Source organism: Lepus europaeus, chromosome 6 (genome assembly GCF_033115175.1).
Source record: "Lepus europaeus isolate LE1 chromosome 6, mLepTim1.pri, whole genome shotgun sequence".
In the NCBI taxonomy this organism is placed as follows: domain Eukaryota; kingdom Metazoa; phylum Chordata; class Mammalia; order Lagomorpha; family Leporidae; genus Lepus; species Lepus europaeus.
The window spans coordinates 71,907,043-71,933,016 of NC_084832.1; the positions used below are offsets into that span (position 1 = coordinate 71,907,043).

At 37.9% G+C, this 25,974-nt stretch overlaps 1 protein-coding gene across 5 annotated transcripts in view; it reads right to left on the reverse strand.

Moving 5' to 3' along the window:
• NBEA (neurobeachin) overlaps positions 1-25,974 on the reverse strand; it is a 731,002-nt gene that overhangs the window by 26,774 nt on the left and 678,254 nt on the right. For 2 of the 5 annotated variants that reach the window (XM_062194378.1, XM_062194375.1), the window contains exons 48-51: positions 23,425-23,592; positions 4,994-5,056; positions 4,579-4,668; positions 1,978-2,170 (exon numbers count right to left, since the gene is read on the reverse strand). In XM_062194378.1, coding sequence (XP_062050362.1) covers positions 1,978-2,170; positions 4,579-4,668; positions 4,994-5,056; positions 23,425-23,592 — 514 coding nt within the window. The remainder of the gene's footprint in view (positions 1-1,977; positions 2,171-4,578; positions 4,669-4,993; positions 5,057-23,424; positions 23,593-25,974) is intronic. The other 3 variants (XM_062194374.1, XM_062194377.1, XM_062194376.1) reach the window with 3 other exon arrangements.

A 25,974-nucleotide genomic window follows, 5' to 3' on the forward strand; every position in this document is an offset into this window, starting at 1 on the left:
TGTGAAAGGATTAGATTGGATTAAGTCATTAGGTGAGACCCCCATGATTAAATCCTAGTTGCTTTATAACAGACTATATAGATACAGACATGCAGGCTTCCTTTTGATATGTGATGCTCTGTATGGCCAGCAAGATTGCACTCATCAGAGACCAAACCAATACGGCCGCTCAATCTTTGACTGTGAACCTCCAAAACCACGAGTCAAAATAAACCTCTTCCCTTCACAAGGTGACTGTTTCAGGTACTTACATAGAGTGACAAAAAATTGACTAATAAAAAAACATAACATTTCTTGAACCCATCAGAAAGCTAAGGTCACTGGGTGACAAATGAGCCTAGAATGAAAGAAAAGATAGAGCCACTAGCAGGGATGATGCAAATACAGGCTTCTTTGGGGGCAGGGCAGAGTGGAAATTGGGTTTCCCTCCCATCCAAGGAGGCTTTGAATCACTGTATGATCAATATAAAATAAGCCACACCTACAATCTTAATCTCACTAAAAGCTACATTCAAGGAATTAACATTTAGGTCTTGCTTGAGTTCATTAGTCAGATGTTTTTTACTTATGGTTACAGAATATATAATACTTTTAAACAATTTTAAAGAAAAATGTAGTCCTTTGTAGCTTTCTCTCAATGCAAGCCATTTGTGGAGGCTAAGACTGCTGTGAATAATGAAGTCGTATTTTTCCCCAAGATGTTTGCTGCATACTTCTGACTGAATGGAAGAAGTGCTACCTCATGTTGATAATATCATCAATAACCATAAAATAGATGTACATACAAACTTGCCAGAAATAAAGCCCTGGTATAAATCACTGCATTTTTAGGGCAAAGTAGAAGTCAGGAGAATAGAAAGATTCAGGTTAACTCAGCATGGCTCATCTATGCCCCTCCGGAGGCAGTGGAAGCCCAGAGGCTTCCAGGGAGCTCGTAAGTGATGAACTGAGCCAAGTAAATCATTTGGTCACATCCACTCTGACCTGGTTAAGCAAGTATCAATATGTCTAAATTTTTGCGACAGCATTTTATCAATTCAAGATGTACTGGTTGGAACTTTCAGAAATGAGTTTGGAGAAAACACATGTGCAATCACTGAACAATTTGGAGTTTGTCTTTTCTCAAAGCCTTTAAGTTCCACAAGGATAGAGATGGTGTTTGTCTTGTTTAATGCTCTCTTCCAAGTGCACAGGAATATTGGACACATAATAGCCATTTGTATATTTGTTAAATAAATTAAGGGCCATCAATCATGAGGACCTGAAGCCATCATCCAGAAAACCTAGATTCAGAGTCACTTTTGTTTAAAAAGGGATAAAACTAGGGTGTTTTGGGGGAGAGTAGTGACAGAACAGGGTGAGAAGTCTTGTGTCAGTTTATCCAATACTTATTGAGTACTGAATTATGAAGTCAAACATTCCATGAGGCACTCACACATAGCAGCAGTAAACAAGACAGAATCATTTGAGGCTTCACATTTATTCTGCTGGTTTCCATAGATAATTTGGCATACAGGCTAACCACCTCCTGAAGCATACTTTATTATTTTAAAAAATTTACTTTTTTTATTTGAGAGGGACAGAGAGAGAGAGAGAGAGAGAGAGAACGTAAAAGCAAGCATGTGTGCCAATCTGCTAGTTCATTCTCCAAAGGCATGCAATGGGTGAGGAGGGCTGTGGCCAAAGCCAGAAGCTGGGAACTCAACCTAGGTTTCCCAGATGGGTAATAGGAATCCAGTTACTTGAGCCATCATTGCTGCATGCCAGAGTCTGCACTTGCAGGGATCTAGAGTCAGGAGCTGGAGCCAAAGCCAGGAAAGGAACCCAGGTACTCTGATATGAGATGTAGGAATCTTAACTGGTATCTTAACTGCTAGGCAAAATACCTGTTCCCTCGCCCCCTTTATGCTTTTCTTGCCTTAAATTAACTGTTGCTTTAAGAAATCGTTAGTGAGTGGCTTGCTTAGGTGCACATACCTACTGTGTTGTGCCATCTATTCACTGCGAACAGTCGGCTGCAGGTCACTGTCACCACCGCAGGGATGGTCAGGTGGGGCAGGGTGTTGGCAGCCACATGGGTGACTGGAGAATTTGATGGAAACTTCAGCACCATTATCACATCCTGTTGCATCTGATCTTTAAACATGAGTGGACTCTGTGGAAGGAAACACTGTTGAGTAGAAAGAGAAGAGGGCAGAAGAAAACAAAAGAGATAACACAGTTAGTGAAAGATACAGGGTGAACGAGGTTAACACAGAAGAGGCTTGCGTGTGCACACGGGGGGAGGACAATGCAGTCTGAACTTTCCTGTTGGTGAATGCCTGCCAGAAACAGAGCAGCTTTTTTTGGAGGATGGCACAGGGGGGAAACAACAAGGACTCTGTTGCAGTCACTGACAAGAGACACTCAATTATCTCAGCATCAGCCTCAACTTAAATATTGTCTGACTGCAAAGTGAAATGTTAGCTCACAGATGCATCTACATGATGGAAACTAATTATTCTGTGTAGTTACACAATTGGCTGGGTGGAAGAATTAATCAACTCAGTGACTGACACTGTCTACATGAAATACAAAGTGAACTGACACTTTCATCTTTATCTGGGTGATCTGCGGTCACAGCCACAGTCTCAAGAGTTAGAATATAATGTTCTCCACAGAGCAGCCTGAGAATTTCTGCTTGGACACCGACTGAGTGTTGACAACTGATGCCTTCTTTCTCCCTGTAGACTGCCAGCTTCCTGAAGGCCGGCACTGTTTCTTTTTTTAGCCTTTGTTTCTCAAACATCTAGCACTTGTCTTGATAGAATGTAGATACGATAAGAACGGCAAAAACACTATAAATGCTACCGTATAAATACATAAAGAAGGGATGCTGGAAATAATCATTATGTAGCCTTCATACATGTTTTATAATTGCTTTTTGTATATATGAATTCTCTGCTATGCTAACTTAGAAAGCTTAGATTTTCTTTATGAACAGCTCCATTTCAATTTAGTCTCTAACAATTTCCCCTAGGAAAGTAATGAATTCTAACTGGGCATTTCTCCAGGATAAATATTATTATTATTATTATTGTTGTTGTTGTTGTTGTTAAGCAGAGACACTAACATGGGGATAAAACTCTTCCGCCAAACTATTTCGTAAAATAAAGTGCTAGAGATATTCTCCCGGACAGTTTATTAAAATGCTTCATCTTGAGACTTCAGCCTCCAAGCCACATCCCTAAGTCTGTACTGTGAAAGAACAGCTTGTGTGGGAACCGCTTGGGCTGGTGCAAACCTCTCTGTTTTGGCACACAGAAGCACCAACTGCAGTCAGAAGAGTTATTTATTGACCGACTAAGGGGGCTGAAATGGTTTGGTTGAGTTAGGAGGAAAAGGTGTTTTAAAACAAACACAGTTTTTAGATGTATCCAGTGGTCTGACTACTGATTCCTTGCAGGCAGAGAAGATGTACTTGACAGTACTGTACCTCCAAAGCTTGGCAGCATATTTGACACACAGAAGAGTTCAATAGAAATTGTTAAATAACCACTTGCTAAATAAATGAAAGGGACAAAATAATAGCTTATAAATTTATTTACACATATATTATGGATTATATTCTAGAGCTCTTTATTGTAAAATTAAGGCACTTATTGTAATCTAGAAAAATTGATGAAGCTGTAATTTGTTTTGTAAGTGGATTTTTACCTTCAATCATTTTTTTAAACAAAAAATTAGTGAAAAATCACAGTTTGAAAAATAAATCCCAAGGAAGTTTCTCAAGAAATTTCTTACCTTCTTCAAATTAGATAGAGAGGGAAATATTTACTATTCACTGATAAACTGAAAAATGGACTTTTACTATAAAAACTGACTTTTAAAATTCAGATTAAAATAAAAACAGTATGAATATTTCCCTTGCAAAATGAAAATAAAGGCTTAATATAGGCGGCTATAGACAAAAATGTCAGCTAACTTATTGTACTGTGGGTGCTGATTAAAGTGTTAGTACTGGGTCTTTGAATTCTCAGTGTAAGTACTAGTTTACTCCTAAACCTCTTGCCCACATCATTTACTAGTTAGGGGCAGAGACAGTGTCAGCCCATCTAGCCTGGGGGCTCTTACTCATAACCACACTTGGGTAGCCTCTCAGCAGTGACCATAAATTACTTTTGCATTTCTTCCCTTTTCTTAAAATGAACTACTCTCCCTATCCTACCTTGCCCCAAAAGGTTAAATTTGGCAATATAATATTATATTGGTATTTTGCATGGTAATTTACAAATCTGATGCAATTTTGGTACCAGTGTGAGTCTGTGCATTTGTGTGTGCATGAATGGTTTTCTGTACAGGCAGACACAAAGCTGGCTATTTCTGTAAATCCAAAATTGGGCCAGCTTAAGCGGGACTTAAGGCAGCAATTACATTCCCTTCTCTGTTTCTCCCTTGGGGTATCAGTGTATACTTAGTCTGAAGAGTTAACCAATAAATCAAGAAGTCTTTTTAAATACTGCTAAAATCATCATATTGTTTGCTCTATAGCTAGATACAAAGGGAAGGAAAAAATCTCCACACGCTAGTATGCCTTACCAGGTGCATGGCAGAGCTCCGAGGCGGATGTGGCTCAATAAGCAACTGAGATGGCGTCTGTCCAAAGTTCTGTATCTGTGCCTCCATGGCCTGCAGGGGAAAGGGGTGACTGTCATAATCAATATGCATCAAAGACAGAGGTCAACACACTCTTTGACAATGCAAGTGTATCCCAAGTCAGCCATGAAAAAAGTCCAGAAAAACCACCGGGTGCTCTTTTCTCAGGGTGCAGAATCATCCAAGTGTTAGTATTTTGTAGACAAGCTTTACTTTTCCTTCTGCACATGCTTCAGTTAACCAAGTCACTGTTCTTACTTCCAGAAGCTGGGGTTAAATGTGAAAATGCTAACCTGTGAGCTCATGCATGCAGCTACAGACCAAAGAATACTCTTAATATTAAATACAACACAGATACCTTAATAAAGTCCTTTGTAAGAAGGAATGTATGGGGATCTCTAATGAAATAAGCTTCTGGAATCTTAATGGGGGAAAAAATGAGACATAGAGCCACCAATGAAACAAAATAAAATTCAGAGCATCATACGTTCCAATCAATTCAGAGGGCAGTCAGTAAAAAGAACACTAAGACTTTTGTAAAATAATTAAATATGGCACAATTTTCATTATAAAATATATTTTAGCTATTTTAAGATGAATCTGGGAATATTATTTATAAGATATGAATTCATTTCTCTCAAAATTTTTCTGAAATATTAGAGAAAACTCACCCAAAAAGGAAAGGATTCTTTGGGTATACTGAGCTATATGTTAGTACATGAGAGCCTATACAGACGTAAATATTAATGAGATTTTATTTCTTCCCAATGAATAAAAATAACTCACACTTCAGTTTGGATTGTACAATATGCCTTTTCTGTGTGTGTGTGTGACTAAGAGAAAATCTTATAAGACACTTCAGTATTTTTACACATAAATTTTAGAGGCAAAATATTTCAATATAATAAGCTAGACTAACAGAATATTTTTGGGAACTATTATAAGAATGTAATTTAAGTCAACAAGGAGAAGCACAATATTTACTATGACCATTACTCTGTTACCAGGCTAATTTTTCTCCCAGAATTGCATGCAATTTGGTAGCACATAAAAGTGAAATACGAAAACTACTGCTGAGTACTTGAAGGGATGCAGGTAAGCTGGTAGATGGCTCTTGACACAGCTCTGCCAGCATCACTATCTATAATTCTCATTTATAAAGTACTTAAATTTAACAATCTGTCCTCCTAGACTGCATTTCAAGAAAATGTTTATCAATAAAATGTGAACTTTCAAATTTATTAGCAATATTAAACATGAATGCATCATTATCTGCCATATTTCAGCAATTGCACAAATGAGGTTTTGGTCCTTTTATTTGCAGAGGCAATGGGATGTATTACTAAATCTCTTTCAAGTGCTGTCCAATTTTAATGTATACATTTATTTGCATGGTGTCCACTTCCATGCATAGCATGACTATGTAACTAAATTGTAATCACACAGACGTCATCATATTTTGTCTCCTCAATGCAAGATTTATTATTATAAAAGGGGGAAGATACCATTTCTGTTTAGGTTGATATTACTCACATACTCTTGAGAATTATTTGTGGGGGGGGACAGCAGCAGTTTTATTGTTAAAGCTGCCCTTGTTAGCATATGTCCAATACGTAGCTTCAAGTATCACAGACAACTAAAGTCTCTAACAATAGGTACTTTGCCTTAGTTTTCACTACTCAGAAAAAGGACTCCATGTGAGAAAGAGGCTGGGGATTAAATTAAAATCCACTTAATCTCAAGATCAATACTTTTCACTTATTAGGTAGCCTTTAATGTTCTTTGAAGGAATGAATCAACAAACATGTTTTTTTGTGGTGCAGTGGGTTAAGCTTCTGCTTGTGATGCCAGCATCCCATATGAGTACCAGTTCAAGCCCCAGCTCTGCTTCAAATCCAGCTTCCTGCTGATGTACCTGGGAAGATAGTGGAAGATGGCCCAAGTACTTGGGCCCCTGCACCCACATGGGAGACCTGGCTGAAGTTCCTGGCTACAGACTTCGACCTGGCCCAGCCACAGATGTTGCAGCCACTCTCTGTGGTTCTGCCTTTCAAATATGTAATAAACACCATTTCTTAAATGAAAATACAATCTATTCCCTGCATTTAACAATTTTTAATTTAAATATTTATTTGAAAGGCAGAGTTAAACATACACACACACACACGCACACAGATCTTCCATCTGCTGGTTCACTCCCCAATGGCCATAATGTCCAGGGCTGGGCCAGACCAAATCCAGCAGCCTGCAACTCCATTCAGGTGGTGGCAGGAGCCTAAGCACTTGGGCCATCTTTTGCTGTTTTCCCAGGTGCATTAGCAGGAAGCTGGATTGCAAGTGTAGCAACCAGGACTTGATTCATTGCTCAAGTGGGACACCAGCCTGGCAGTTGGAGGCTTAATCCAATGTGCATTACTCCAATATTCTCTTTTAGTTATTTTGCAGTTATCCTGTCTTACTCTCTGATTTAAAAATATACAGGTCATTCCAATCTTGAAAATGCACACTGTCTCCTCTAAGTTTTATTTCTTATTGTTACTAAAATGTTTGAATGGGAAGTGAGCACTTGCTGTCTTTCTTCACCTGTTCCCTGGCCTCATGTTTTCTGCCCTCCCCCACTTTTAGGGAGTTGTTGATAACTTGTCAAATCTGTAGGTACAGTGTGCACGAGAGTGGCCTGGTGATACACAGGACCCATTCTGTGACCCATAAATCATGACAACAAAGAGGTTGATCTAAAATCCTCCCAGAACGGTGACTTTGGTCAGGGATTTAAATCCTTCATTTGTCAGACTCTCAAAACCATAATGAATGCCCTCCACATTGTCACAGCACATTGTCCACCTAATTATGGAATTTAACACACAGTTATCCACGTATGTATGCTTGCTCACACTGAAAACCTCTGTAAGCCAGGATTGTTGACTTAGACTTGATGGAGGCTCTAAAAATATTTGCTGAATATAGAAGTGGGACATTTGTACAAAACTGAAAGTCCAAAAAAAGAAGAGCACAATAGTATAGAAAAGTCCAGAGTTCTTCACTTTTACAGTTCAATACCACCAAAACAATTAAGTCTACAAATACTTGTTGCATAATTACTATATGCCAAGGGACAAAAAGTCAGACACTAGATTGCCCTCAGGAAGCTAGAGTTCCAGAACAAAGGAAGGTGAGTACATCAGCACTGGACAGGTAGAAGGCTGACAGTGGAGATGAGCCCAGAGGAGTGATGACTGAAAGGGAGAGTGTGGCTCACGTTTGAAGACAAAGTTGGAATTAGCTAGTCAAAAACATGAAAAGAAATTTTCCCTTAATACAGAAAGCAAAACGAAAATTACTACACAGATTTATAAAGTAGATTCTTTTTTTCCTTTTTAAAGATTTATTTATTGTACTTGAAAGGCAAAGTTACAGAGAGGGAGAAGCAGAGGCAGAGAGAGAGAGAGAGAGAGAGAGAGAGAGAGGGATATCTTCCATTCGCTGGTTCACTTTCCAAATGGCCGTGACAGCTGGAGCTGGGCTAGTCCCAAGCCAGGAGCCAGGAGCTTCTTCTAGGTCTCCCCCTTGGGTTCAGGGGCCCAAGGACTTGGACCATCTTCCACTGCTTTCCCAGGCACATTAGCAGGGCACTGGATTGGAAGTGGAGCAGCTGGGATTGGAACCGGTGCCCTAAGGACGCAGGTGTCACAGGCAGCGGCTTAACCTGCTATACCACAGCACCGGCCCCAAATAGATTCTTTATCATAAATGATATTTTAAAAAAGCAACAGATTTGTATATACTGTTCTGCATGGATGAGAGATATTTCATGTTACCTCTATTTATTCATAAGATACATAAGATACAATTAAAATATCAGGTATTATTCTAGATACTTGTGATAGCTACCAAACATCATGGGTAAAGACTCCTGCCTTCACAGAGCTTATACTCAGCTTGAAGTCACAACTGGAATCCCATGGGCTAGATTTAGCTCATAGAAATGGTTTCTGTTTGAGCCAACACTTGTAGGTCAGGAAACTTCATACAATAAATTGGTGTTTTAGGTTTCCCTCCAAAAAATTAGATCTAGCAATACTGCATCAGCATTCCTGCGCAACTACCCTTTTGTAATGCCTATTGCTCTTGTGACCTATGCATATATTGATACTTTTGCTTCTTTTGTGAAGTTTTTTTAAATCTAATAATCAAAACTTTTGCACATTTCAGTGAAAAAAGAATGAAATAATGCAGTAAAGTAAGCTCATGAGCATGTGCAACGTAGTATGGAAAAGACAGTAACTTTGGAAAGTCTTATCACTGGATATATCATTAAAAATAATAAAAAAGCTTCCAATTACAAAGTGCATGGTTGACTGTAAGGCACATCATGATTGTAGTGCTGAGATATGTAAAAGATTTGCACCATGGAATCACTGAATTATAGTAACTTTTAACATACACAATAATGACATGAGTCTCACATATTTCACACAATTCTAACATGGGTAATAGGCTTAAACCACTAGAACTTTCAAAATAAATGTGACTGACAAAACCTTTGGTGTTCTACAAATTTGAAAGACTAATATATCCATCTTTGGTAGGATAACATGAAATGTAGATCTTATACTTAAATGACAGTATTTTTCCTTAGTCCTTTGTAATCGCTGAGTTTATTTCTTTTGACTTAAAAGTGTTTATGTATACTGTCATTTGTTTCTCATTTTTTAAGGTTTGAGAGAGATAAAGTACACTAATCCTAAGCATATAGTTTGATGAATATATACATATGTGTGTATGTGTGTGTGTACCTTTCCACCTCTTATAACCACTACCTAGATAGAGGATTCTGGAATGGAATTGGAAGCTTCCATATCTTGTCTGGGTGGTGGCTACCTGAGAGTATACACACATACAGCTTACCTTGTCCATCTCCCTAGCCAATTATTTCCCCTTCTCACATCATGTCAAGCTAATTACTATTTGATATTTATCATCATTATTTTTTATGTTCTTGAATCATACAGTACTATTTTGTGTCTTTTTTGATAAATATATTGTCTATGAGAGCCATCCTTTCTTTTATTCAAAAATTGTTGTAGTATTCCACTGTATTGATCTACCACAATTTATCAACTTTCCTGTTGATGGATAGATATTTAGGTTGTTAACAGTTCCAGGTTATTATGAATATAGAAAATTCTCATTACATGCCTTTTGATGGGAGTAGGCAGCCATTTTTGTTGGGGTATATTCAGATACAGGATTGTTAAGATATAGGAAAATATTTAGTTTTACTGTCTTATTGCTCTATAAAATGATTGTGTTGATTTTTACATGTAATTTCTGCAAGTATTTTTGAACCTAGAATGTAATTGTGAAAACTTTAAATGATTTAGACTGTGTTGGCTTTTAGGGTTCTAATATGCTGAAATTCCTACATATCGAAACTCAATTATATCTCATGGAATAATTACATGAGGAGTACCACTTTATTTGTTCAGACAGAAATGAAAATTAAGTTAGTTTCTTAAGAGTTTAGGGGAGGGGGCCGGCACTGTGGGATAGCCAGTAAAGCCCTGGCCTGCAGTGCCGGCATCCCATATGGGTGCCAGTTTGTGTCCCAGCTGCTCCACTTCCAATCCAACTCTTTTCTGTGGTGTGGGAAAGCAGTAGAAGACGGCCCAAGTCCTTGGGACTCTTCATCCATGTGGGAGACCTGGAGGAAGCTACTGGCTCCTGGCTTCGGATCTGAGCAGCTCTGGCCATTGTGGCCAGTTGGGGAGTGAACCAGAGGATGGGAGACCTCCCCTGTCTGTCTCTGTCTCTCTCTCTCTCTCGCTGCCTCTCCTTACCTCCCTGTTTAACTCTTTCAAATAAATAAATAAATCTTTTAAAAAAAAGAGTTAAGGGGAGAAGGAAGAAGGGTTGAAGCTTGGGCAGGAGGGAGAGAAGGGTAGGGGTATCACTATGTTTCTAAATCTGTATATACAAAATACACGAAACTTATACAGCTTATAATAAAAAAAGAAAAGAAAAAAGTTTTAAATTTCAAAAAATTTTAAAGATTATTTATTTATTTATTTGACAGAGTTACAGACAGTGAAAGAGAGAGACAGAGAGAAAGGTCTTCCATCCGATGGTTCACTCCCCAAATGGCTGCTACGGCCAGAACTACGCCAGGAGCCAGGTGCCTCCTCCTGGTCTCACATGCAGGTGCAGGAGCCCAAACACTTGGGCCATCCTCCACTGCTTTCCCAGGCCACAGCAGAGAGCTGGACTGGAAGAGGAGCAACCGAGACTAGAACCTGGTGCCCATATGGGATGTTGGTGCTGCAGGCAGAGGATTAACCTAGTGCGCCACTGCACTGGCCCTGAACTTCAAATTATTACATGGATTCTACCTTAATTATATAAAAATTATTTATCAAAAATATATTGACTAGTAGTAATTTTTCTTAGCATTAATTTTTATCTCCTAGCTAAGATCTATCAAGAAATAGGTCTAATGAGCCAGACTTTTGGTGCATTGGTTAAAATGCCGCTTGGGATATCTGCAGCCCAGTACTTGGTTTTAGTCTCTGCTCTTCTGTTTTCAGCACAGCTTCCTGCTATTGTGTACCATGGAAGGCAGTAGATGATGGCTCAAGTTTTCGGATCCCTGCCACCCACATGCAAGACCTTGATGGAGTTCTGGGCTCTTGGCTTTTGCCTGACTCAGTCCTGGATGTTGTAATGTGGGCATCTGGGGAGTGAACCAGCAGATGGGAGACCTCTCTCTCTGTGTGTGTGTGTGTGTGTGTGTATTTCCCTCCCTGCCTTTCAAATAAAATGAAAATACATAAAAAAATTTCTAAATGACACTCTCTGTAAGTTTTCTCTGTAAGTGAATGAATTACAAAAGATGCTCCTTCCTTGAGATGCCATCCCTCATTTGTCCTCCCACTGGGTGCCTTTGTACAGGGCATAGACGATACTCCATCCACTGTGTCCCTGGCCTATAAGGAGGATGAAAAAGCTTTCTAAGAGTCATTCAGACAAAAGGATATCTGGATGAAGATGTGGGTAATTTTGTAACATGGTAGGTGGGCCTGGAGGAGTTTACAAAGGAGAACCTCACAGAACTAAAGAATGGGATGATCAAAAGTAGGGATAGGGAAAAGGAAAGTCTCCCTAATAAGAACTTTCTCTAATGGGAGCTTCATATTACAAATAAACAGGTAAAACCAAGTTATGTGTCAGATTTGTGTATGAAATTTGAAAATCATATATGCTTTTCAGATTTACTTATTTTATTCACTTATGTGTAGCCCACTTTGAATTTCCCTCTATTCCCCTGACTTCTCCTGCAGAAGTCTATGTAGAAATTCCTCAAAGTGTTAGTTACTTCTTATAGTTTTTAAGATAAATGTAATCTTTATTTTTTATTTATTTCCATTTTATTTTTGCGTTATACAAATAAAATGAGAGAGAGAGAGAGAGAGAAAGAGAGAGAGAGAGAGAATCTCCCATCTGCTGGTTAGCAAAATCTATCAAAGTCTCCCAAGTGGGTGGCAGATACCTTAGCCATCATCTGCTGCCTCTGAGGGTGTGCATTAGCAGCAAGCTGGGTCACAAATCTCAGTACTCCAACAGGCCACTCCAAAAGGGGATGTGTGTGTCCCAAGCAGTGACTTTACCACCCCAAAAATGCCTGTCCTAGGGAGTCTTTGAATGTGTACAAAGAGGCCATGTGCATTGGCTATGGTGACATCTGCCTTATTCCTTTGACTTCTGCATCTCTTGCTTAATTGCTTTCTTTCCATCTCTTCCAAGAGAGTTCTATCTCCTCTATGAATAAAGGTACATCTCTGGGATTAAATCTTCAAAATAGGAAATAAAAAATGGGCTGTATGTGTATGTGTGCTATACACATACTGATTAACATGAAAAGAGTTGGTAAGCCAAGATAACAGTAAATGCAGCAATAGTTAAGTCAGAATTCACAAGTCATATCCTCTAGGGTCTGAGGGAGATGAAAACTTAGGTTAATCTTACCTTTTCCACAACACAGGTAAATTTAAACGCAAATACATTTTTCTTCCCTAGAACTTTTTGCAATTTTTATTCTTTTGGTAAATGCATTTTGGTATCTTTCAGATAGAAAATGGCATCAGGTTTACAGTGTCATGAGAAAAAGTAAGACAGAGCTAATAATGTAGGCTATCACATGACCTATTTACCATTTCCTTTACTCTGTATAAACTTCTGTTTTCCAAGAAAATCAGCATTTTATGAACTACTAGTGGTTATGTTACCCACAATGCAAAATACTGAACTATGACCAAACCAATATTTAATTCACTGACAATTTTCAGACAATTCATGAAAAGAATAGTAAAAGTGGCTGCTTGTGTACATAGGAAAAAATTTCAAAAATTGTCCTTAGAATTATTTAACCGTAAAGTTGTTACCTGCAATACTTTTATTTTAATGCTTAAAAGCAGATACTCTTTTTTAAATCAGAAAATGCAAATCTGATTCACACGAAAATATATATATGTGATTTATATTATCTTTTTGATTTCACTTGCAATTCTTAAAATATGAACAAATAAAAACAATGAAATTTTGAGACGTCTGAAATGATAAAAGGAAAGTTTACTTAACGGCAGGCTGTATTTTAGCTGATAAACTTTTGCTTCTGGTTTATTGTTGCAATAAAACAAGATCTATAAAGCATTACTTTTTAACGGTGGAAAAACAGGAACAAGATAAATCAAGCAAATAATATTTGTACTTTATTGTTTCTTGGTTTATAAGCATTAAGCTACATAAAAAATTAAAGTGCTATTTTATATTCAACTGCTTCTAGTTTTTCACAGAAACCACAAAAATGAGAATATTTTTTCTTTTACTAATCAACTACACTAAGTCTAAATCTCTTCCAGCAAAATTATTAGGATATTTAAGCAACTGTTTGGTGACTCAAATAAGAAAGATCATATTTGCTTTAATTAGTAGATTATATTAAATAATATCTGATTTGTTCAGTTACCTGCCTTAGTTCTTGATTTGTTCTTTTAGTGTCAACCTAAATAGAATCAAGAGAAGTATTCTCCTCATTCCTATTTCCTCCTTGGGATAATGAATTATAATGATGATATATAATTGAATTAAATGAATGTGAAAAAGCAAGTACCATTTCCTCTGGATAGAAAATGTTCCATCCAGAATATTTTCTCTTCAAATCATCAGTTCCATAGGTGGCAAGCTCGCTCAATTATTCTACTTAATGTATGTTAACTGAACTAGGAAGAGTGCATGCATTTAATGTAAGTAGTAGTGGATGACCTACCCTAGATGCCTTAAAGAAGTTTGCTTAGCACAGAGAAGTGAATAGCCCTTGGGGCCAGCGCTGTGGAATAGCAGGTAAAGCTGCCGCCTGCAGAGACAGCATCCCATATGGGCGCTGGTTCTAGTCCCGGCTACTCCTCTTCCATTCTAACTTCCTGCTATGGCCTGGGAAAGCAGTGGGAGATTGCCCAAGTGCGTGGGCCTATGCACCCATGTGGGAGACCTGGAGGAAGCACCTTGTTCCTGGCCAGGAACTAAGTTCAAAATAAAAATATATTTTTGCATGTATTCAGCAGAAGAAAATGTTCTTGGATTTTGATGTAAATGGGAAACAATCATTTAGGTATACTACATTGAGATTTCACATGGCTTTAAGAAGACTCATAATCAAGATGTTTAAAATCTTTAAAAATGAATCTTAACCATTTAACTGATTTGCTTAGGTACTTAGATTGAGTAGTATCTATTTCAACAAATTGAAGCATGCAACATGTTTTGAATAACTGTTAATTTATGCTGAAGTACCAACTGTGTAATATAACTAAAGTCTATGTTAGTAGAAGATAAGGAAATCCCTTCTAGCTATTCCTATTACAAACTGCAGGCTGCAATTTTCACCCTTCTTCCCTTGAGTAATATATGCCTTTAGACCCTTGTGAAAACATTTGCTGTCAATTTCTGAAAAATCAATAATTAGCATTTCTCAACACCACACAATAAAAATAACACAAAGATGAGGGGGAAAACACATCTTACATAAAAAGGATACAACTGACTGACTAGCTGTATTATTTATGCTTTCCTAGTGAAGGACTGATATTCACAGACTACCTAAGGACTGCAATTATGAAGAAAAAAGATTAAACCTGAATTCAAGGTTTATTCGCTAAGCAAATGTGTATCATTAATTTCCCTGATACTGACTTATACACTGAAACTTTATTCATTGAACCTTCACAATAAGGCAGACAAGAAGCACATGAGAAACACATTTGATCCTTAGAGTCTTATTAATTTTAGGGATCATCTTCTTTGTGCTCCCAAAATGACCTTTTAACTTTAAAGTGCCTCTAATATAGATCACTGTTTTAATTTGGCTTTTGTATTAAACTTTTCAGCACAGTAAAACTTTAGTTTTTATAGGGGGAAAATGAAGATGGTTTTAGGAAATCTTGATCAGCCATTTTTTTGACCGTCTGTTGTGATCTCATCTCAGAGTAAGTACCAGGAGGAGACTCCTGCACAGCCCTGTGTGAAGACAGGGAGGAATCATGGCATTTGTCTTCAACAACATCGTGTACAACTAATTCGGGCAGATCCAGAGGCTGGTGTTGATGCTCCTTGTCATAGTAAAGAAAGAAGCTGGGGCGGGTGCTGTGGCACAGCAGGTCAAGCTGCCTTGTGCAACACTGGCATCCCATAAAAGCACTGCTCCACTGCTGATTCAGCTCCCTGTTAGTGTGCCAGGAAAAGCGGCAGAAGATGGCCCAAGAGCTTGGGACCCTGCCACCCCCATGGGAGACCTGGATGCAGTTCCAGGCTTCTCGTCCAGTCCTGTGTTACCACTGGGAAGTGAACCAGCAGATGAAGATGTCTCTGTCACTGCTGCTCTCTCTGAACTCTGCCATTCAAATAAATAGAATAGATTTTAAAAAAGATTATGTAGAAAAGAGAAGGAAATCTGATGTGGCAGAAGGAAAAGACAAAGGGCAATGAGTTCACAGAAAGAATAAGCAATGATTGTAGTAGCCTTCAGTGTTGTCTCTATGAGTAATTTCAGCTACATCATCAGGATGAAAAGTGGGTTGGTTTTTCTCCCTAGTAAATTGTTTGAGCTCATTTTCTTAGGAAAGCCAGTTTTGCAGCTGTTTTGGTTAAAGATACATCTGTCTTGTTGGTTCCTGACAGCCCTAGCATGTCAATTCTCTGTACTAGCAAGGAATATTTCAGCAAGAAAATAAAGTGAAAGCTGAAGCGATCTACTCTGCTTCCTACAGGCAGATTTTTACCATAAAACATCCAAAGGGATGCTTTATTATCCCTGTCAGATCAAAGAAAGAGATAAAAGAAGATATAGACCCAGAAATATTGGTAACAAAATCAGACTAAAATGTTATATTTTTTGACTGCTGATGAAATTAAAATATACTTGATATTTTCATATTTCCAGGATAAATGTATATACCTATAAAAATATTGCATGGCCCATATGTTCTAATAGCTTCCAGCAAATCAGCCCACTATGATAGGATTATTTGTGTATCTTTTACTGTTAAAGAGAAATAATCAAGCCAAGAAATAATTTAATTTTTTGGTTTCATGACATTGACTAAAGGCATGATGACAAGTATCATGAAAAGCTCAGAACCTAATATCTTGTTAATAATTTGTCTGATGTAAGCTTACAGTTTTTGTTGGAATGTTGACTCCATTCTTTCCTCTTCCTGGATATGTCCAGCTTTAATGCAGTCCCATTTACATTAACTCATTAGATAATACAAATGAAAAACTAATGCCCCCACATAAAATTTTAAAAGATGTAAGTAATAAAACATAGAATCGTTAATTTTAATTTAGATCAATACAAGGAGTAATTGAGGGCAATAAGTAAGCTGCAATTACAGTGGTTTATAGAATTTTGGAGATATAGCAAAAAATTTTTAAAACATAATCATTTCTTTTAACTAAATGATAATAAACACACAAATTAACTGATTTTATTTGTGGCTATCATAGGTCTTTTTTAGGAAACAGATAACCTGGTATCTTATATAGAGGAATAAATTATTACAACAAAAGTTCTTCTAATATAATTTGTTTAATTATGCTTTTAGGTAATAATCAATTTATAGTGCTTATTTTCACATTATCTTTTCTCCTATGAAGTAGGTATCATTTTTTCAGCATTTTTTAGATGAAAAAACGAAGGTAGGTTAAGATGCTGACTTAATGTCACTTAAATACTATTCGTGGGGCCATTATAAACCTATAATCTGATTTCCATTCTTCTATCACATTTTGTTATCTACTACATAACATCTAATCATATCATGAGGAAGACAGGCTTGAATAAGCATGTCTATGATCACAAGTGTTTTAATTTCTTTTTTCTTTTTTTTTTTTAATTTTTGACAGGCAGAGTGGACAGTGAGAGAGAGAGACAGAGAGAAAGGTCTTCCTTTTGCCGTTGGTTCACCCTCCAATGGCCGCCGCGGTAGCGCGCTGCGGCCAGCGCACCGCGCTGATCTGATGGCAGGAGCCAGGTGCTTCTCCTGGTCTCCCATGGGGTGCAGGGCCCAAGGACTTGGGCCATCCTCCACTGCACTCCCTGGCCACAGCAGAGAGCTGGCCTGGAAGAGGGGCAACCGGGACAGAATCCGGTGCCCCGACCGGGACTAGAACCCTGTGTGCCGGCGCCGCAAGGCGGAAGATTAGCCTAGTGAGCCGCGGCGCCGGCCAATTTCTTAAAAACAATTTTAGAATGAAATCTTTTTCACTCATATATTGGTAAACAAGTTTTCTGTGGCATTCATTAATCTCTGTTAACCACTTACCATCTGTGGCATAATCCCAGAGGTTACTGGGAGCCCTCAAAGATTGATCAAATTATGTTTTCTGAGGAATAAATGAATGATCAATAAAATGCTTACAAATTTCTTAAAATTACCTTCACTTTCTGTAGTTTTTAGAAGTTTTACTTAGTTGAAAAGTTTAAACACATTCAAAAGCATAAACAAGATGAAATGGAAATACACATTAGGTTTTGCATAAAACTTTAAGAATCATTTTGGAAATCAAAATAATACTAGTCTTAAAATGCATATGTTTTGGGGCCGGCGCTGTGGCGCAGAGGGTTAATCATCTGCCTGCAGCGCCGGCATCCCATATGGGTGCCCGCCTGTTCTAGTCCTGGCTGCTCTTCTTCCTATCCAGCTCTCTGCTATGGCCTGGGAAAGCAGTGGAAGATGGCCCAAGTCCTTGGGCCCCTGTACCCACGTGGGAGACAGGAGGAAGCTCTTGGCTCCTGGCTTCGGATCAGCGGATCAGCGCAGCTCCAGCCGTTGCGGCCATTTGGGGAGTGAACCAGCGAACAGAGGACCTTTCTCTTTGTCTCTCCCTCTCACTGCCTGTAACTTTATCTCCCAAATAAATAAATAAATAAATAAATCTTTTTAAAAAGTACATGTTTTAGTGTATAGGGTCATATTTTAAATTCTTAAAGAAATTTTTACTAAAGAATACAGAGACCTTACTTAAATCCTGGTTCCGACATAGACACACAGAAACACACACACACACACACACCTTGAAAAAAATTAATGGAGTGTTAAGTCAGATTAATGGTATAACTGGGAATATATGTGAAATTCCTGGAGAGAGGTTTTTGTTGTTGTTGTTGTTGTTGTTTTCAAATCCTGCTTGGATAGTGAATTGCCATGGAAGGGGTGGGCATTTGGCATAGCAATTCAGTTGCCTGGGATGCAGGCATTTTGCCCTGAGTGCCTGGGTTTGAGTTTCAGCTCCAATTTAGATTCTAGCTTCCCACTAACGAGCATCCTGGGAGACAGCTGGTGATGGCTCAAATACTTGGGTTCCTGCCAACCGTGTGAGAGACCTGGATTGAATTTGAGGCTCCTGGCTTCAGCCTGACCCAGCCCCAGCTGTTAAGAGTTTTTGGGGAGTGAGCCAGCATTTGGGGGATCTTTGTGCCTTTTAAATAAAATTAATTAATTAATTAATTAAAATTTTTAAAAAGTTCCCGCAGGCTGGGAATGATATAATGCACAAGGAGTTATAAGGGGTGACATGGGTATGGTATGCATGTTTAAAATAAGTTGAGGGGGTAGGGGCAGGGGGTAAGAAATGAGTTAAAAGCTTTGGTGATAGGTACATGGGGGTTCATTATACCATTCTCTCTACTGTTTTAGGGAGAAAAAGCTTTCCAAATGATTCTAACTCATCTTTAGTTTAGCAGCGTTTCTTAAACTTTAATGTATCCAGCAAGTCACCTGGGGATCTCAGCACACAGTTTGATTTAGGAGACAAGGGAAGCCTGCGTGTTGGTAGTGCCACCAAGTTTCCAGGTGATGCTGGTACCGCTGGGTTATGAACCACATTTAAGTAGCAAGGGGTTAGAAAACCGCGAGTACCACAATAATTACAATATCCTATTTCCTAAACAGGTCATAAAATACAGTTCCTTGGGCATCAGTTTAGTAGGTAAAAATACAAAGCAAAGCCCATAATTTTTATCAGTAAAAATGGGTGAGAAAGAAAATTCACTATCTTGTTTGAAAAGTATACTCAAAATCATTGAACTCATCTTGAAGAAAAAGTGCCTAGAAGATTATGATGTAAGCCAAGATTTAAGACAATTTAAATAATATCTACTATCCAGCAGATCTGGTGTTTACGTATTACCAAGAGCTTTGTACCAGAACTGTGCTGTCATGTTTCTGCCCAGAGGCTGTCATGATAAAGTTTATTATCAATTACTGCTTTACAAGTATAAAATAAGTTAAGCTGTCATAATTTTCTCAGCCAGAGATCCTAAGCTGTCAAAGAATGTCAATTTTTAATCTGACATGGAGAAGAAAATTATCTGTTATTCTGACCTCTAATTTCTTGACATTTTAATGCTATAATTGCTGTGGTTAGTGCTGCTTCATGACTTCACCTGTCAAGAAAGAATGAATCAATAACCTTAAGCCATTTCTCAAATTTTAGCACTAACTGCAAAGTTCAAAGTTATGTAGATTGTAGAATATTTTTTAACAAAGGGGGTAATATGTTGATATGCATATGTTAACTATTTCTCTTTCAAAATCAATATTTAAGGACAAAAAACTCATCTTCCTTACACTAGTTGGAATTTAGTATAACTAGACTTCCTTCAGTGTTATCTATGTGGAAATCTGTATTTTAAAAACAATAAGGTAAACATTGTTGACTAAAAGAAAGGTGTTGTTCTCAATAAAAGGATTAATGTTTTGTGCTCTAAATAGCATTCTGACCTAAGAATCAGCCCTTAAGGCATTCTGGTCTGGCTAAAAGCCCATGAGAGCATTTCAAGCATGGGAAGTCAAGACACTGTGGCAAAAAAAATGTCCTACAAGAAGGATCTCTGTGAGTGAGACCCCAGTGGAAAGAAGGGGCCATCAAAGAAGGATGGAGAGAACTCTCACTTTGCTTACAGCCTTGTCTAAGTACTGATGGAGACTGTGGACTCAAAAGGCTTCCACAGCCTTGGCAGTTCATGTCAAGAGCCTCAGGTGGTCACTGACATCATATATAAGAGTATTGATTGTTAAATTAACAACAGGAGTCACTGTGCACTTATTCCCCATGAAGGACCTCTGTCTTCAATGGGTTGTGCTATGAGAATTAACTGTAAAATTTGTTTTCAGTTTTTATATTTGTGTGTGTGTGTGCAAACTGTTGAAATCTTTACTTAGTACAGCATTGGTCTTCTGTGTATAAAGTTAATTGAAAATGAATCTTAATGGAAAATGGACTGGGAATGGGAAAGGGAGGACATAGTGGGAAGAATCACTGTATTCCTGAAGTTGTACTTATGAAATCTGTACCCATTAAGTAAAAGGTTTCTTTGGAAAAAAAAAGGATTAATATTTTGAACTCTGATTTTCAAGACTGCATTCAACCATTTATGTGGTGATCTACTTTCTCAGGCCACAGAATGGCAGTGCAGCTCTCCAGGAACTCAATCTTGATGCTTTAAAGAAGGTATTGTGCCTCCAGGGGGTCTATTCTCAAGGTTAATATATAGGTGAGGGGGCACAAATGAACATGAAATAATGAATGTGCTGTACTTTCTTCCACATGTCTACAGGGTTCTTGTGACGACAGACAGTTTTTGTTGGAAAGCATGTTAACCCTCCTTTGTGGAAAGAGCAATTGAGGTAGACTGTGATTAAGTAACTTGTCTATATTTAGAGAGTTCACAGGATTCAGGTAGAATTCTCATGAGTAGGAAGGCACTATTCTTCAAGGTCTTAAATAATAGTGTGGAACTTTTCTTTGGGTTTCAATACATTATGTTCTTATTGACTAATTGGCATTAACATAACAGAAATATGACAGAGGAGTAATGATGGGAAGCAGAAAAAGAGGGCATTAACTCATATTCTTTGAATTCATGTAATCTGTTCTGTCTACCATGCACTAAATGGACTCCCAGTGATCTCAAAGAAATGAAGAGTTTTCCTAAGAAATCTAGAGTTGTTACAAGTCAACATGGTCAGGGCACATGTATCTTCTGGACTATGCTTAGGCCTTTGCCAGCTGGAGGAAGGAGGTATTCTAGGTGTGTGCCCTTTGCATCTTGTGTCCTAAGAACTGACAAAGAGTTGTGGGGTCAGAGAAGGGCGACAAGGGTGTGGGGAGGAAAAGCATACACCTCACAGCATGGCTCTCAGAGTCTCTCTAACTGAACCTCAGTATCTGTCAGCTGTGCTCAAAATGAGCACGCTGGAGGGAGATAGGAACCTACCACTAGACAGTCTGCATTACTATGAAGTCAAAGGAGCTGCAATATAATAAACATTCAAACTGTCTGTGTAACAAGCAAACAGATGGTTGAACCACCTTCACCCAAAAAAGAAAATTAAAACTGTACATTTTCATGTTGTTTTTTTCCAAGGAGGTACAACAGTTCGACACTGAAGGCCTATACATATTTGCTTTTCCAAAGCAATGGTGTGCTGTTTTGTAGAAGTATTTTTATGATTCATGCAATATATAATATAACCATGTAAATAAAGTCTAATTCTAATTTCATTTTTTAATAATTTCATTTGTTTCTCTTTTTTTAACCATCATTTAAATAGGAAAAACCTGATTTTTTGGTCAAATTGCATGATGTTTTGCAGTTTAATTATATACAAGATGCATTATATATTTTTATTTGGCCCCAAAGTATTGATAAACAACTTTCTCTAATAAAATATACATGAATAAAAACATCTGTAATATTCAACATCCTCCACAAAATAACTTTAGAGTCACCTCTTACCAAATAACCTGATTACAGTTTGCTCACAATGGGGATATTTTGTCTAACTGATTTCATAATGAGAGCTTCTCTCTCATTCATTCTTTCTCTATCTTTTTTCTCTTAGCTTCAGGCAATAATTCCATTTCCTTGTGCATACAATATGGTATCTTTCCCCTAATAAGGCTTGCAATGGTGCTATTTGAATATTTAGCCCTAAGGGTTCAGTGATCAATGATTATGAGACATTTCCCTTCCCTTTTGTCTGCTCTGCTTGGAGCTAAGAAAATGAAGTAATTTTGGTTTTCTAAGAGGTATGTAAGAAATAACTTTATGGATGCAAATTTTTAGTAGAGCTTCATTTCCCAAATCTGTAAGTTTTCTACCTCTAAAATTAAAAATTAAAAAAAATAGCTATCACCCTGCTGCCTAGAAACACAGGAATGACGGCTTGTTTTGCATACAGCAGATGGCAGGTATCTGGTGAAAGGGGAGCTGGGGATGCGACTTCCCTGCAACATTACTTACTATTCAGCTGCTGTTGCAGCTTCATCCTTTCTACGTATCTAAAATCATTCTGTGCAATGTAGAGTGATCTAAATAATATTTCTATAAATATTTTCATTAACAATACTTATATACTACAGTATATATAAGATAATTCACAGAGTTAATTAGAAACATTTCAGGCTGAGAACTTATGGGAGTAAAATATTATGAAATCACTGATACGTTTTTTGAGTCTTCTGTCTAGAATATTTCATTTTGCTTTGTTCAAGTAAAATCTATACCAGCAGGTTACTTTACTGTGAAGTATTCATATTGGATATTTAAGTAGGTTAAACATTTTAATGAAAACTCTGAAGTGCAACAAATAAAATAGGGATATGGAAGTGCATTAAAACATCTGCAATTACATAAAAAGAATAACATGCTAGTCTCATTACTTGTTTTTGACATATATTTTCATTTTCCACATTTGTCAAGAACCTGAAATCTGTTTTTCTTTTTTTGTTTTTGTAAATTAATTAATTAATTTATTTTTATTTTTTATTGACAGGTAGAGTTATAGATGAGAGAGAGAGTCAGAGAGAAAGATCTTCCTTCTGTTGGTTCACCCCCCAAATGGCCGCTACGGCCGGCGCTGCGCCAATCCAAAGCCAGGAGCCAGGTGCTTCTTCCTGGTCTCCCATGTGGGTGCAGGGCCCAAGCACTTGGGCCATCCTCCACTGCCTTCCCGGGCTACAGCAGAGAGCTGGACTGGAAGAGGAGCAACCGGGACTAGAACCCGGCACCCATATGGGATTCTGGCACTGCAGGTGGAGGATTAACCAAGTGAGCCATGGTGCTGGCCCATGAAATCTATGTTTTATAAAAAGATATGATGAAAGGAAATTCATGCAGAAAGGGAGGGAAAGTCAAATCTGCTTTTCAGAGATGACGGTTTTCACACCTACCTCCCTGAGCACAGGATCCGTGATGCTATCCAGGTTCACAGAGCCTTCATAGGTCAGGTAGTGAAAAACATTCAGAGCACGCACTGCTTCTGGTCCTCGCTGTTTATAGCCAAATATAAGGTCGATCCATTGATGCAGTTGGCATGAAACAAATTCACTTTCCAGGGCCTGAAATGATTGAAGAAAAGGAGTGAGACAGTCCAAATGTAGCAAAGATTCCTATTTTCTTACTCTGAAACTTTCTGTATAAATAAGGAACATATGCTTTTTACATTCCTTTACTTGAGTAAGTATTAGGGTTTCTGTCTCCAGAAATGGCCAAATATCCTTCTAATATGAGAAATCTAGATGAAAATTTTCTCTAGGCAGTTTAACATTCTCTTTTATTATTAAACAGAGTTGTTGCAAAAACACACTTAGGTTTAAAAGGAAAATAATCTGAAATATCTCTTTTAATGGCATTTTATAACAATTTCATTTCTAATTTTAAATATTAGTTTGAAATTAAATAATTTTATGAGAAACTTGGATGCACATGTATTTTCCTGCCTAAAGTCCTCCAGCATACCTCTAAGATGATTAGAAAGGAATGCCTTCCTTCTATGAGGAATGAGCTCAGTTCTTAACGTAGCTTGGGGTTCACTAGACATTCTGGAAGTTTGCTAGTTAGTGGGAAACAAGTGTAAATTACCTGGAGTCAATGACCATATTAAGTTTCCATAAGCAGGCTGACAAAAGGTCTGTTTTATTTCCTAAGGAGGTGTCAGAAGCTTCCTAGAGGAGTCCTGACAGCAGGGTAGGGAGTTCTGTTACAGCTCAGGATGCGAGTGGTAAAACTGGGTGGCTTGCTGTGCCTCTTACTTTACTGCATTCATTTATCACCAACTTCTTAGTGAGTTAAAGAGGACACTTTCTTCAATAGCATGAATAAAATACTATACATCTAGTTCCTTAAATTTCAGCCATAGAATAGTCATATAAAACAGTTTTTGAAATTAAGCTGTCAGTTATATATGAATGAAATCATTCTGATTGCATTGCCCTGATTTCTAAGGTGTTGAGATCAATTTGGAATTCATTTAATTGGTAACTGATTTCCAAATTAGCTCTCTCCTAATTGCATTTCATTATTAAAGTAGATAAAATATTATGAACAATATTTTTCAGCTTTCTAGAGCTTACATTTAACTACTAATTTATTCCCTTCAACCTCCTGATTCACTCCTTTCAAAGTTTTTGGCTACTATTTTGTTTACATTCATTATTGTGGATGTTTCTCATTCAGAAATATAAACAGTTAAAAGTATCTATGTTAACACTACACAGAATTTACCGATCTTAAAATGACAGTTCAGTCTAGAACATTAGGAAATGAGACAAGAAAAAAATACAGCGGAGGAAATGCTGCTTAAAATTCTATATTTGTTATGTTGATGATATTGGTTTGTTCAATTTACATAAGTGATTTTGTCAAATTAGTTTAAAAAGTCAATTAAGAAAAGAGTCAGCATAATTATTCAGGACTTTTTTTCAGTCCCCAGTGCAATAAATGAAAGGATAAAAAAATAAGAGGAGATTCCTTCTCAAGTAGCTACTGCTGAATTCTGTCCGTAGGAATTCAAAATTGTGGAATCAGATGTATTATCTAAAGGAAGATTATACCAATATGATCAGCTAGATACCAATTATTTGAAAGAAGTCTTACAGACCTTACCAAATAAAGTAGAGCCATCACTGAGTACAATGTCTGATGCAATCAACGTGGGGGATGTAGGGAACAACTTTTCACTAATTTGAGTTTTTAAAACATATTTATTTCCTCTTATCTCCAGCTTCTACTTTTATTTCCCTCCTACACCATATATAATAGCTGCTGTGTTTAATGTTTCTCCTTTGGCTTGCATGTGCTCTTATAAAGTACTACTCATTTTCTCTGTGTTTGTAGTTTTGATCTACAACCATAGTCTAGGGTTACAGATTGCTATTGGTCCCTTGCTTTCTTTAGTGGGCATTGCTTTTTTTTTTTTTTTTTTTTTTTTAACTTGACAGGCAGAGTTAGTGAGACAGAGAGAGCCAGAGAGAAAGGTCTTCCTTTTTCCGTTGGTTCACCCCCCAAATGGTCGCTAAGGCTGGTGCAGCCAGCCTCCTGGTCTCCCATGTGTGGGTGCAGGGGCCCAAGCACCTAGGCCATCCTCCACTGCCTTCATGGGCCACAGCAGAGTTGGACTGGAAGAGGAGCAACTGGGACTAGAACCCGGCCCACATGGGATGCTGGCGCCGCAGGTGGAGGATTAACCAAGTGAGCCACAGCGCCGGCCCCCAGTGGGAATTGCTTTCACCATCTACCTATGAGGCTCTGTGTGTAGCTAGGCCATTGCTTCTCATGGCTTCACAACTCCCCTGACCTCTAACTCCCTATGCCACAAGATTGTGACAAAAGCCTTTTTTCATTTGATTTTTTGGATCTTTGTAAGAATTTCTTCAGAATTTCTAGACTGGAGTAGGAGTAGTACATCACCACACTGGGTGTACATACACTGAGTCTGAGTC